Source organism: Xyrauchen texanus, chromosome 30 (assembly GCF_025860055.1).
Source record: "Xyrauchen texanus isolate HMW12.3.18 chromosome 30, RBS_HiC_50CHRs, whole genome shotgun sequence".
NCBI lineage: Eukaryota > Metazoa > Chordata > Actinopteri > Cypriniformes > Catostomidae > Xyrauchen > Xyrauchen texanus.
The window spans coordinates 3,002,171-3,016,902 of NC_068305.1; the positions used below are offsets into that span (position 1 = coordinate 3,002,171).

The 14,732-nt window shown below is 44.8% G+C and overlaps 1 protein-coding gene across 1 annotated transcript in view; it reads left to right on the plus strand.

Annotated features, from left to right (window-relative positions):
• Positions 1-14,732, plus strand: part of LOC127624251 (monocarboxylate transporter 10-like) — a 69,844-nt gene that overhangs the window by 37,142 nt on the left and 17,970 nt on the right. Inside the window, exon 3 of the mRNA XM_052098990.1 lies at positions 2,473-2,902. Within this exon, the coding sequence (XP_051954950.1) occupies positions 2,473-2,902 (430 nt within the window). The remainder of the gene's footprint in view (positions 1-2,472; positions 2,903-14,732) is intronic.

Here is a 14,732-nt window from a genome sequence, read left to right on the forward strand (position 1 = left end):
ATTTACATTTACATTTACATTTATTCATTTGGCAGATGATTTTATCCAAAGCGACTTACAAAAGAGGAAGAACATAAGCGAATCATCTTAGGGAGACAGTGGTACAAAAAGTGCCATATTACAAAGTTTCACTATCATCATAATAGTATACAAAACAGATTTAAGTGCAACAAGAAATGTAAATATATATAATTTTTTATTTATTTATTTTTTTTTTTTATTGACCGGTTAAGTGCTTTTGGAAAAGATGTGTTTTTAGCCGTTTTTTGAAGATAGAGAGTGAGTTAGCTTCCCGGATTGAGTTGGGAAGGTCATTCCACCACCGTGGTATGATGAAACTGAAAGTCCGGGAAAGTATTTTGGTGCCTCTTTGTTTTGGTACAACAAGGCGACGTTCCTTAGCCGACCGCAGGCTTCTGGTGGGAACGTAGCTCTGCATAAATGTTTTAAGGTATGCTGGAGCAGACCCAGTGACTGTTTTATATGCCAGCATCAGGGCCTTGAATTTAAAACGGGCATGAACCGGCAGCCAGTGGAGAGAGACAAAGAGTGGTGTAACATGTGCTCTCTTAGGTTCATTAAAGACCAGACGTGCTGCTGCATTCTGGATCATTTGGAGAGGTCTAATAGCACATGCAGGAAGGCCTGCAATGAGAGCGTTACAGTAGTCCAGTCTAGTTATGACAAGGGACTGAACGAGCAGTTGTGTGGCATGTACAGAGAGGAAGGGTCTTATCTTCCTGATATTGTAGAGTGTAAATCTACAAGATCTTGCAGTTTTTGAAATGTGGTCTGTGAAATTTAGCTCATCATCAATGGTTACCCCTAGATTTCTGACCGTTTTGGAAGGTGAAACTGTAGTTGGACCCAGCTGCACGGTGATGTTGTGTTCAACAGCAGGGTTGGCTGGAAAGACAAGGAGTTCGGTCTTGGCAGGGTTGAGTTGAAGGTGGTGTTCCTTCATCCAGGCCGAGATGTCTGCCAGACAGGCAGCGATTCGAACGGTCACTGTGGTGTCGTTGGGCTGGAAAGACAAGTAGAGTTGCGTGTCATCAGCGTAGCAGTGGTAAGAGAAACCATGTGACTGGATGATGGGTCCCAGTGATGTTGTGTATATGGAGAAGAGAAGTGGCCCAAGCACTGATCCCTGAGGTACCCCAGTAAGTAACTTGTGTGGCTTGGATACTTCCCTCTCCATGCTACCTCAAAGGACCTTTCTGAGAGATAAGAGTTGAACCAGTCAAGCACAGTTCCAGTGATACCCAGTTTAGAGAGGGTGGAGAGTAGGATCTGATGGTTGACTGTGTCAAAGGCAGCAGAAAGGTCCAGCAAAATCAGAACGGATGATCTCGATTCAGCTCTCGCCTGTCTCAGCGACTCGATGACAGACAGCAGGGCAGTCTCAGTGGAGTGTCCACTTTTGAAGCCCGACTGATTGTCATCCAGCAGCTTGTTCCGTGAGAGATAGGCGGAGATCTGATCGAAAACTGCCCTTTCAAGTGTTTTTGCCATGAATGGGATGAGAGAGACTGGTCTGTAGTGTTCTATCTGTGTGGGGTTAAGTGCAGGTTTTTTCAGCAGTGTATTCCAGTACTTCTGTGATTATTTGAATGTTGGTAACATTATAAATAAATATATTCTGTGGTTGAAAAGACTGTTCAATCAGCTATTTTTTATGATGACCGCTTCTGACCCTGTGTCCCGGTAAATGGCAGTATGAACAACTGTGTGGATGCAGATCACACCGGTTTGATTGTATGTGCGAAATGGTTAATAAAAGGGACAAACCTTTTGATATGTCCTTCCCCAACTTCCTGTTTAAACAGGAAATGCTTTGTGCCAGACAAGCCTCTTGTTCATTGGAAAGGAGGAAGTGGGAACAGGGCTATCATCCAAAAAGACTTAGATAACTTTAATAACAAAAACAAGGTAAATTATTTTGTAATCAGACAAAGGTTTGTAAGGTGAATTTTAGATGGAGATTTTATTGAGTAAAACATATTTCCCTAAACTAAAACTTTCACCTAAACCTAACCAATGGTGTCCTAAAAGTAAATGAGTGGTGAACATAACAGACATCCTGACTCTAAACCAACACCTAAACTTAACCGATGTAAAATACAAAAGCATCATGAAAAGCAAATTCATTTTCAACCACGTCATTTTGTATCACTTCTATCAGCAAATATGGTTGTCAATCCCAAACACTGACTGTGTGAACAAATTCTATGCAAGCTGATCTTGCTTGACTTCAGTACATTTGTGCTTTCAACATTATGTGCTCTGTTCTAAATAACTCTCAAAATGTGAATGGTTCATGAAGAGCACAACTCTCTTTAAAGGCAGTAAAACCTGAATTCACTATGCCAGATTAAATAATTAAGTAAACAAATCACAGGAACACACAAAATCATGATTTTGTCTCGAAAATCACGAAAAATTGTCTCTCTTTCTTTCTTTTTCTCTGTGCAGGTCTCTCGGGCCGTTGTACTTCACCTATGGCATAGTGTTTGCATGCGGGTGCAGTTTTGCATATCAGCCCAGTCTGGTGATCCTGGGTCACTACTTCAAGCGCAGGCTGGGCCTGGTGAACGGCATTGTAACTGCAGGCAGCAGCGTGTTCACCATCACGCTTCCGTACATGCTGTCTGGTCTGCTGGGGCGTGTGGGGCTGCAGAACACGCTGCGGGTACTAGCCATCTTCATGTTCATCCTCATGCTGGCGGGCCTCACCTACAAACCGCTCCTGCCCAAACCCGTGAGCAGCAGCAAGTCTGGCAGCCGCTGTCCCTCGCTCAACAAGGTGTTCAATGTGCACATCTGGAAGTCTCTGGGATATCGCATCTGGGCTTTTGGAATCCCTGCAGCTCTGTATGGATACTTTGTGCCGTACGTTCACCTGGTGAGTGTGCGCATGTAAATCTGTGTGTGTGTGTGTGTGAATTTCTATGTTCTGCCTTTGTCTTCAGAATATCAGAATGGGGATTACATTTATAAGATTATTTTCATCATAAGCTTTACTAACAGCATTTATGGCATTTTGTCAAGTCCCATAGATGATTTCAAGACTTTTGTCTTTTTTTTCTCATTGAGAGACATTTACAATAATAAAATTACAATTGAAGTCTATCAAACACATATAGGTTTATCCATCTAGAAATGTAGTCCCTCTTCAAAAAGGACTTGAAATATTCTTAAGTATGCAAGTGTAAAGTTTTGAAAGAGAGGAAGAGCTATTTGTGATGGTTTATAATATACAGTATCAGCAAACAATCTCACAAAAACATGAGCGGCATACTATTTACTCACGTATACATGCGGCTTGGTCATTAAGCAGTTTTTTCCACAGCTAAGTAATTTCCCCGCAACGCTTGTTTAAAAAGCACACATGGGATCCGAAAAAGAACAAACATGATACAGAATAAAGCAAAGTATACATGTATAGTCAACCATTATCCCCCTTTACCCCGATTATTTCCCTATCCCCCTACCAGTCCCCAACCCACAACAAACATTCTTGTGGTCCAAGCCTGAGTATAAACATATAAACAGAATGAAGAAGAAAAAAAGGGTTCTTTCCACATGGTCCTCACCGAGAGCCTTCCAGAAAGGTCATGTATTTGTCCCATTTCTTACCATATGCATCTAATCTGCCAAACTATTTAAATGACATCTTTTCAAATGTTCACAATTCGGTGAACCATACTTGTAATGAGGGAGCGCCAATTGATTTCATCCTCAAAGAATTATCTGCCAGTCATTATGCTAGTTTAAACCCAGCTTTATGTATAATTGTCACCTAGTTTAATAACCGCCCCATCACCCAATGTACTGTACATAGTCTGGGGTGATTTTTATCAAAATTTGAGTATCTTGAGTACCTCAAAAATAAAATCTGGACTCATTCCCAGAATTCTTGAATCTTAGCACAGAACCACAGAGCATGGGCTATGTCTCCATCCACCAAATGACATCGCCAGCAGGTAGGTGTGTCTTTTAAACCAAGCCTAAAAAATCTAGAGGGAGTTCAGTAGAAATTATGCAAAATCTTAAACTGAATAAGGCATTCCCTTGCATCCCTAGGCATAGTTTTAACATTTTCTTTAATACTTTTCCACTCCCCATCTTCCAGTACCAAGTTCAAATTCTATTTCCCATAACCTCTTAAGACCTGTTAATGCCCCATTTCCAAGACTCTGAATCAATGAGGAATAATATACCGATGCTTCATGCCCCTTTCCCCTGTCTGCAGCTTAGGGGGCTGTGTGCCGCCACCAAAAATAGTACAACGTAAATGGCGCAACTGTAAATACCTGAAAAATTGAGACCTAGACATCCCAAATTGCTTTGTTATATTTTCAAATAATCTCAAAGCTCCAATATCATTAAGGTCACTGTTACAAAATGAAGGCAGCGAAGGCAGACGAGGAGAGCGGATCCAAATGCAGGCTTACTTTATTAAATCAACAAACAGGCAAAACACAAAGGAAAAACCCTCAATAGGGAAACAAACATAAAACTAGAAAAGCACGGGTAGGGGAAACACACCAGGCTAACAACATTTCAACGAAAGACAAGGACTGAACCAAAAACCAGGATATAAATACACAAGGACAGGATGATTACAAATGATACACAGGTGAGAACAATGAACAAAATGGCAGTGATGATGACAGGTGGATACTGGGAAGTGTAGTTCTTTTAAACAATAGACTAGTGAGACAGTGGAGCTAAACAAGGGACAAAAGTGAAAACTACGGAAAACAAAAGGGACAAAAATGGAAACCAAAGGGGCAAAGGTAAAACAAGACAAGGTAACCCTAACATAGCCCCCCCTCAAGGATCGGATTCCAGACGATCAACAGTGACAAAACAAAAAACAGGAAGAACAAATGTCCATTGACTGGGGGGGAAGCTTGTGGTGGGCAGACAGACCAAGGGGAGCAACGAAGGGCAGACAGGCAGTCCAGGGGGCCACGAGGGGCAGACAGGCAGTCCAGGGGGCACACGAGGGGCAGACAGGCAGTCCAGGGGGCAACGAGGGGCAGACAGGCAGTCCAGGGGGAGCAGGGTCAGGAGGCCTGGGAGGAGGCCACAGGACAGGGACCGGGTCAGGGAGCCTGGGAAGAGGCCATAGGACAGGGACCGGGTCAGGAGGCCTGGAAGGAGGCCACGGGACAGGGACCGGGTCAGGGGGCCTGGGAAGAGGCCATAGGACAGGGACCGGGTCAGGAGGCCTGGGAGGTGGCCACAGAACTGGAACAGGGTCAGGAGGCCTGGGAGGAGGCCACAGGATGGGAACAGGGTCAGGGGGCCTGGGCGGAGGCCACAGGACAGGGACCGGGTCAGGAGGCCTGGGAGGAGGCCACAGGTCAGAAACAGGGTCTGGGGCCCTGGGAGAAGGCCACCGGACAGGACAGGGACAGGTTCAGGAGGCCTAGCCGAGGGAGGTAGCGCCGTAGGAGGCTCGAGAGGCTTGAGAGTCGGAGCCCTGGAAGACTCGAGTGACTTGTGGGGCGGAGCCCTGGGAGGCTTGAGACTTGAGGCAGAGCCCTGGGAGGCTCGTGAGGCTCGAGAAGTGGAGCCCTAGAGGGCTCGGGAGGCGGAGCCGTAGGGGGCTTGTGAGGCGGAGCCCTAGAAAGCTCAGGAGTGGCTTGCGGGGCGGAGCCCTGGGAGGCTCAAGAGGTGAAGCTCTGGGAAGCTTGGAAGGCGGAGCTCTGGAAAGCTCAAGAGGCTGGAGGGCCGGAGCCCTGGAAGGCTTGAGAGGCGGAGCCCTGGGAGGCTCGAGAGGTGAAGCTCTGGGAAGCTTGGAAGGCGGAGCTCTGGAAAGCTCGGGAGGCTCGGAAGGCGGAGCTCTAGGAAGCTCTGAAGGCGGAGCTCTGGAAAGCTCGGAAGGCGGAGCTCTGGAAAGCTCGGAAGGCGGAGCTCTGGAAAGCTCGGAAGGCGGAGCTCTGGAAAGCTCGGAAGGCGGAGCTCTGGAAAGCTCGGAAGGCGGAGCTCTAGAAAGCTCGGAAGGCGGAGCTCTAGGAAGCTCGGGAGGCGGAGCTCTAGGAAGCTCGGGAGGCGGAGCTCTAGGAAGCTCGGATACTGGCACTGGCTCTTGGACGGTCACGGCTACTGGCACTGGCTCTTGGAAGGTCATGGCTACTGGCACTGGCTCTGGAACGGTTGAAGCTACAGGCGCTGGCTCAGAGATGGTCGAGGCTACAGGCGCTGGCCCACTGACCTCTGGGACGACAGGCACTGGCTCACTGACCTCTGAGGCGACAGGCACTGGCTCACTGACCTCTGGGACGACAGGCACTGGCTCACTGACCTCTGGGACGACAGGCACTGGCTCACTGACCTCTGGGACGACAGGCACTGGCTCACTGACCTCTGGGACGACAGGCACTGGCTCACTGACCTCTGGGACGACAGGCACTGGCTCGCTCACCGTGACATGCGTGGGCTCTGGCTCGCTCACCGTGACATGCGTGGGCTCTGGCTCGCTCACAGTGACATGCGTGGGCTCTGGCTCGCTCACAGTGACATGCGTGGGCTCTGGCTCGCTCACAGTGACATGCGTGGGCTCTGGCTCGCTCACAGTGACATGCGTGGGCTCTGGCTCGCTCACAGTGACATGCGTGGGCTCTGGCTCGCTCACAGTGACATGCGTGGGCTCTGGCTCGCTCACAGTGACATGCGTGGGCTCTGGCTCGCTCACAGTGACATGCGTGGGCTCTGGCTCGCTCACAGTGACATGCGTGGGCTCTGGCTCGCTCACAGTGACATGCGTGGGCTCTGGCTCGCTCACAGTGACATGCGTGGGCTCTGGCTCGCTCACAGTGACATGCGTGGGCTCTGGCTCGCTCACCGTGACAGGCGTGTGCCGGAAGGCGAAAGCCTGTCTTCTCCTCCTCCTCCGGGCAGACGAAGTGGGCCGTACTGGCTCGCTGGCTGTGGGGACGAACCACGGGCGAATGGAGTACCAACACTGTGGGAGGAGTGGCAGGGCTCTCCTCGATGACATCCACAGTGTATGGTGAAGCGCAGACCAGCAGAGTCTCCTCAACGAAGTCCTGGAGCTTCCAACCGTACGTCGTCGGTGGCAACCGTTCCCGGAGCGCACAACTCAGGTTGGCCCGGAAAAACGCCACCAGGTCGGAGTCAGGGAAGTCAGTGGCACCCGCAATCAAGAGGAAATCACGGGTGTAGTCCTCCACCGAACGGTTTCCCTGCTGGAGGCTTAGCAGCTTGCAGCTTGCACGTAAAGCCGCTGGATCCATGTGGCGGTCAATCGTTCTGTTACAAAATGAAGGCAGCGAAGGCAGACGAGGAGAGCGGATCCAAATGCAGGCTTACTTTATTAAATCAACAAACAGGCAAAACACAAAGGAAAAACCCTCAATAGGGAAACAAACATAAAACTAGAAAAGCACGGGTAGGGGAAACACACCAGGCTAACAACATTTCAACGAAAGACAAGGACTGAACCAAAAACCAGGATATAAATACACAAGGACAGGATGATTACAAATGATACACAGGTGAGAACAATGAACAAAATGGCAGTGATGATGACAGGTGGATACTGGGAAGTGTAGTTCTTTTAAACAATAGACTAGTGAGACAGTGGAGCTAAACAAGGGACAAAAGTGAAAACTACGGAAAACAAAAGGGACAAAAATGGAAACCAAAGGGGCAAAGGTAAAACAAGACAAGGTAACCCTAACAGTCACCAAGTGTAGCAACAATCCTCTCATTCCATTCTTTCCAGCAAAGGAATTGTTAATACAATTTGGGATTCAGCCATATGCTTGAGGGAACATTTATATAAATATAAAAATATAACAAACAGGAAACCTTTGTCCATACTGAATGTAAGTGTGAAATAATGGGATGAATTTTTACTTCTCCAGGCAGTTTGATAGAAAGACTTTGCAATGGCAAGATTGGGGCAAGGTACTACCACTTGTACTACCACTTGTTCAGTGTAGTACAAGGGAGGGGTTCTCTCAGGTGGAAGAGACCAATGGGCCAAGTGTCTGAGATTAAAAGCATAGTCATAAAAAAAAATATTTTGTGAATTTTTTGGTCAATATGTCTCTGTAACTTATTGAAATGCAACCAAGGTTGTTTACCATTCTAAATAAAGGACTTAGATGTTCTATCAAATTGTTTAAAATAAGAAAGAGGAACTTCTAAGGGGAGAGACTGTAGATAATTGAATTTTGGGATACAATACATTTTTAGAACATTGACCTTCCCAGCCATATACAAATGTAGTGAAGCCCACCTATCCAAATCATACGAGAAACATTTTATAAATGGATAAAAATTTAAGTTGTGACAGGGCAATGTGCTGTACAGCACCGGGCGCTCCTCCCCCTCCACCACCTTGGACAACACGGCTCCCAACCACCTGTCCGACGCGTCGGTCTGTACCACAAAAGTGAGAGAAAAATCAGTAGAATTTAACAATGGCCCACAACAAAGTGCAGCTTTCACATGCATAAAAGCCTGTTGGAATGGCTCTGACTACTGGACCGGATCTGGGGCTCCCTTTTTAGTGAGATTGGTCAGCAGGCTTTTGGCGTCCGAATAATTGGGCATAATAGCCAGCCAGCCCCAGGAACTGTCTCAACTCCTTTTTGGTCTTGGGTCTCAGCCAGGCTGCAACCACTGCGGTCTTATCTATTTGGGGGTGCACCTGTCCGTGACCAAGTGGAACCCCAGATGCTGTACCTCCACCCATCCAACTTCACACTTTTTACAGTTCACCTCAGAACCTGCATATGCCACTGCCAATCATAACTTTATATAATTTTCATCCAGATTGGCAGTGGCGTACAATGTGCGTTCTGAGGACTCGGTCCATAAGGCACTGAAATGTAGCCAGGGCCCCAAACAAACCAAACAGAAGGGTCACGAATTGGTGTAAGCCAAATGGTGTGGAGAAGGCTGCTTTCTCACGGTACATTGGTGTTAAGGGGATATGCCAATAACCCTTTGTTAAATCCAGTGTTGAATAAAAGTGAGCCGTGCTCAACTGATTGAGCAGTTAGTCAATACGAGGCATTGGAGACGTGTCAAATTTAGACACTGCATTGACCTTTCTATAATCCACACAGAAACGGACCGAGCTATCACTCTTATGAACCAGCACCACTGGGTTGGCCCAGTCACTGTGGGATTCTTCTATTACCCCCATGTCAAGCATGTCCTTCAATTCTTCTTGAACCACTTTTTTATGCTCGGGTAATCGGTAGAGACTACAGCATACTACTACCCCTGGGGTTGTTTTTATGTGGTGTTTTATGAGGTTCGTACAATCAGGAAGGGGAGAGAACAGGTCTGAGAATTGTCTTTCCAGCCGGACCACGTCTATGATTTGCGACGGTGAGAGGTGGTCTTCGCTAGTGCTATGATTGGTTTTTAAGTTCACCTCTGGCCCGAGCTCCTCCCTCTCCAGTACCACCATTGCTAAATCCACGGGGACCACCTCCCTCTTCGGTTTTAAGAGGTTGAGGTGGTAAATCTGATGTGCTCCGGGTGGTACACGCTTGTCCGAATCAATTTAATACCCAATAATTCATACAGCTCGTAGCGTATGTGACATAAAAGTAGTGCTTTGATCAGTGAGGATTTCTTTCGGAATCCCCACTCAGGAGATAATTCTGAAGAGTGCCTCCACAACACTACATGCTGAGATGCTGCGCAAAGGCACTGCTTCCGGATATCACGTTGCGTAGTCCACCAAAACCAACACAGCAATGCCCTGGCTCTGCCTCCCCAGCTAGTGCATCACAAATGCTCTGTTATAGGACCCATCTGCACAAATATCCCTTAATAAAGTAGAAAATGCTGGCCAATTCATGCCCAAAATTAGCGGATGGGTGAGGCGTGAACTAACCACAGCCTCAACACTATGCTTTTGTCCCTGAAATTGAATCGTTAACGCACACACCTTACCTTCACCTTGTGACTAGCACCCAAAGCCTCATCTTGAACCAGGCATTGATGGATGGAGGTTTGGCTACAACCTGAATCCACCAAGGCCTGGTATGTAATCCCCTTAATACTCACCGGTATGCGGTACGTCCCAGGTCGATTGGGGGCAGTCTGCGGTGTGTCGGAGACCCAAACCAATGTCCTCACCTCCATCACCGGGTATTGGTTCCGGAAATGCCCGGGCTCCCACCACCCTGGGAGTGAGAGTGGAGAGGGGGAGGGGAAATTCCCGTGGCCAAGGATCTGGTTTGGGAGGAGGAACAAGATGGGGGGAGGAGGGGAGACAAGAGAATGAGAGAGAAAAGGATCTTGGGGCTCACTGGCTCTCAAATGTGCCACCATGTTGTCCTCTGCCAGCTGGATGGCTGTTTGGAGCGACGACGGGCGGTGGCACAGGACCCACTCCGTTTTCCCTCTCGGAAGTCAAGCGATGAACTGCTCCAGTACCACCAGATCTATGACAGCTCCGACGTCACGTTACTCAGCCAGCAACCACCTCTGGCAGGTGTCCAAGAGCTGTTGGGCAGCCGTGCTCACCAATGGTCATTGAGCAAAAGTGTTGGTGCTGCTGCTCGTGTGTGCGGCTGCCCCGTTGCAGAATGGCTTTCATCAAGTCAGCGTACACCAGGAGGTTCTCCACTGGTAACTTCTGCACCGTTAGTTGGGCTTCCCCGGACAACAGTGGAAATAACCGGACCACCCACTGGGTGCTCGGCCATCCGCATGCCCCGGCAGTCCATTCAAAGTGCTCCAGAAAGGCCCCCAGATCGTCTTGGGTGCCCATCTTAACTAGCGGAACCTGGGGTGTGGCTGTCGTGGGGTCTGGGGTTGCAGCAAGCTCCGGAACATCTGCCACTCCTTTGCTTGGGCCTGGAGGAGCGCAATGAACATTTGCTTCTGTTCGGTGCACAGCTCGAGGAAAGTCTGATGTTTTGTTTGGTGGATGATGGTGAGGATCTGTTTCAGCACTTTTAATAATATTTTCCAATTCAATAAATTCTTGTGCTTTGATCTTTTTAATGAATGAGGCATATTGTATGATTCGCCCCCTAAGAACTGCCTTAAGTGCCCCATGCCATGTCCACAGAGGACAGTGGGGACCAGTTGGTTTCTACATAAACATTGACTTCAGTCTTTAACATTTGTTAAAATTCAGGGTCTTGTAGAAGGGATGTATTAAAGCACCATCTATATGATTTTCTTTTCTCTATGTGTGGCAACATCTCTAAACACACCAAAGCATAATCTGAAACTAAAATGTTAGATGGTAGTCAATGGTAGACTAAGTTACTTAGATATAAATAATCTATTCTTATGTAAATTTTATGAACTGATGAAAAAAAGAGATGGATTCAGAAGTCTCTAAATGTCTGTAAGACGAAGATTTTTTCACATCCAGGTGTCAACGTTGCTCTAAAGGATCTACACACTTTTGCATCACTATGATCAAGGACTTGATCCTTTAAAAGATTGAAGTCTCCATCCAAGACCATATCATTAAGGATCCCAGTGACTTGTAGCTTCCCCTCAAGATATATAAAAAAGTTCTGATCATCAGCGTTGGTTGCATAAATATTAGCCAAAATAAGGTTTTGCCCCTGTATTTTAGCCAAAAAAATAATGACTCTTCCTAATGTATCTTTGATCTTTTTGTAAATGCTTACATATCAATGTAATGACTCTCCTCCTGTTACTCGAACCAGCACTACAAAACACATCCCCACTTCATGCCCTACCACGTTTTTCAGCTTCCTGTGAAGAAAGATGCATTTCTTGAAGGAACACTATATCATATTTTTTAAGCTTAAGGAAAGATGCAACCTTTTATGTGGTGCCCCAGCTATTAACATTCCATGTGGAGAGAAACATTTTACCTATATTAAAGTGTGACATATTGACATGTAAAGATAAATTGTGTACAAATAAAAATGGTGATGCAATCAATCAAATCACTTTATTGTCAGACAAGGTTTTTATGGTAAATATTAGAGGTTTTAATAAGTAAAAGTTTTAATGAGAATACTATTAATATCTCCCAAACCTAAAACTTTAACCTAAACAAAACTGATAGTGTCCTTAAAACAAAAAAGAGATGAACAAAACAGACATCCTTACCCTGAACTAACACTTAACCTAACCGATTGTGTTGGAAAATGCAAATGCGACAAGAATTTTATGTCGCTGTTATGCACTTACATTTTGAGTGTTTCTTGACTTCTCTCGAGCTTCGGTCTTCCAAGTTCAAAAAGTACAACACTCAGTTAGGTGAGCTACCGCGCAAGCTATTCACACTCAAATAAGTATGTAAATGTAGGCGAGTCTGTAATACGAGTGTTAAAATATGTCGTTCCTCAAATGGTGCGTTACAATAAAAGTGTTTTGATATCATAACATAACAGTGAGTAATAGTGCGAAAAATAAGTGTTTATTAAGTCATAATTAGCCATTATAGTCTTAATGTTTGAGGAAGTGAATAAAACACACAGTTGTAGTAGCATTTCACCAGGAATCTGAAGCGAAACGATAGTTACAGTAATGTTCATTCTATGAGACTAGGTTGAAAAATCTGGTCTTGAGAACGAGTTCACTCGAGTGCTACACTACTGTACCTTTACCATGATGACATATATTTAAATCTGCACAATTCGCTTTTGGAACATTCTTTGCGTTAGAAGCCAGTTAACATGTCTGGGGTGGCAGCTCACTGGCTTATGCTAAGATATATGTTTTGTCTAATGAAGGTTGAGTTCATGACCTCAGCGAGAGATGTTGATCCTGATTGAACGAAAGTTACTCAAAGGATACACAAGTAGCCACATTTGCAAAGGTATCAATACAGTTCCTTCATCCGCACTGTGGACTCCAGCATGGATGGATGTTTTCCTGTGAGGTTTATTTCAATACAAAGACAAATTGATCTGAGGAGACTAGAGGCTCACACAAACATCGGCTCTGTTATTGTGGGATCTACAGAGGTGTTTTGCACAGGTTAAGTTGCATGCAGACCAGTCAGAGATGTCAGTTAATGGGCAGTATTGAAAGGGAAAGAGGGTGTTTATGTGTGGAGAGCAGTTCTCCTATTTTTCCAGGGGAGTCCTCTCAATGTTTTCTCACTGTTGGGTTTAAGGTGAGGTTAGCGGTAGATAAACACACATCTCAGCGTGTCATTGCCATCTGACTGAGTCTGAGGAGCACACTTGAGCTGTTCAAGTCAAAACAAAAACAGGTTCCTCAGGGACAAAGGGCACATGGACTTTTCCTTGCCATGTTGAATTTGGCTTTTGTTTTTAAGGCTCCTCGGTAACCAAGTTCTCACACTTCTCTCCGCTTGATCTAAGCTGTTGGAGTATCTTTAAATCTGGCTTTCCCAACTGGGGTTGCACAAAAATAATTGGATTTTGCTATGTTGAACCTTTAAAACAAAATGCATGGGTTGAAAAAAGGGGTTAGGGCTGGGTAAAAACAGATTTTTGGAACAATCCCAAAATCGATTCTTAAAACCCCAAGATAAAACTTATAATTTACTCTATGCAAAGGTCAGCAGCGAGATCCTTTCACTTTGTGTTGAGAGTAAAAGTTAGGTTTGACTCCAAAGACAAGATCCACACAATCCATTTGTCACTGAATAATGTCCCTTTTAATATCCTTTTTGTTCTTTACAGTCAGTTGTTGATCAATTAACAGCATTAACTGAGAGATAATTCCATGCATACGTAAGCACAATGGACATTATAACTAAGATATACCCAAATGAATTGGAATTGAATCAGAATCGAAAGGAATCGAGAGCTTGTGAATCAGAATCAAAACTATCAAATAAATCAATCAATATCCAGCCCTAAAAGGGATATCAGTAGATCCAACCAATTCTGACTGGTCAATAATAATCAGTATGAATGATAACATTTAATTATGTTTTTTCTTTGGTATACATTTTGTGTTGATGAAGGGGAACTTGAGATGCTGTGGTGTATTCAAGGGAAACACTGATCTAGAGTAAATAACACTATGGCTATCAATTTCAATTCAATTTTCAATTATAATGTACTTTATTGGCATGATTGTGTTTACATACAATATTGCCAAAGCATTAATACACAAAACAGACAATGACAAGACATATAATAATAATAAAAACAGAACAAATAACAATAAAGATAGAATTAAATTAAGGTGCCAGGTAATAAATCAAATAAAAACCATAGTAACAATATACACTATACAATATAAAATAAGCATTTAACAGGACATTATGAACATAAAAAAATAAAAGTACTGTGACTGAAGTACATTAATACTTCATCTATCTCGTGTGCATTTTTCATTAGGGTGTAGTGGTGCTATGAACAACAAAACTAAACACTTCAGAGTCCTCCTCATTTTTCTCTTGATTAACTCTGTGCAAGCTCTTTTGATAAATCTTAGTTTCTGTACACTGCAAAAAATTATTTTCTAGACAAATATTTTTGTCTTGTTTTCCTGTCAAATTATCTAAACTTTCTTAAAACATGATTTATTTACTTGTCAAGCAAAATGGGATAAGATATTAAGTCTTGCTTTAAGATAAATCTGACTCAATTTATTGAACTTTAGACTCAAAACAATAAAAAAAAAATCTGCCAATGGGGTAAGCAAAATAAACTTAATTTAAAGAGAAAACAAGTTTATTTTGCTTACCCCATTGGCAGAAATGTTTTCTTGTCAGGGACGTTTCTGTTCAGGATTTCCATTTTATTTAA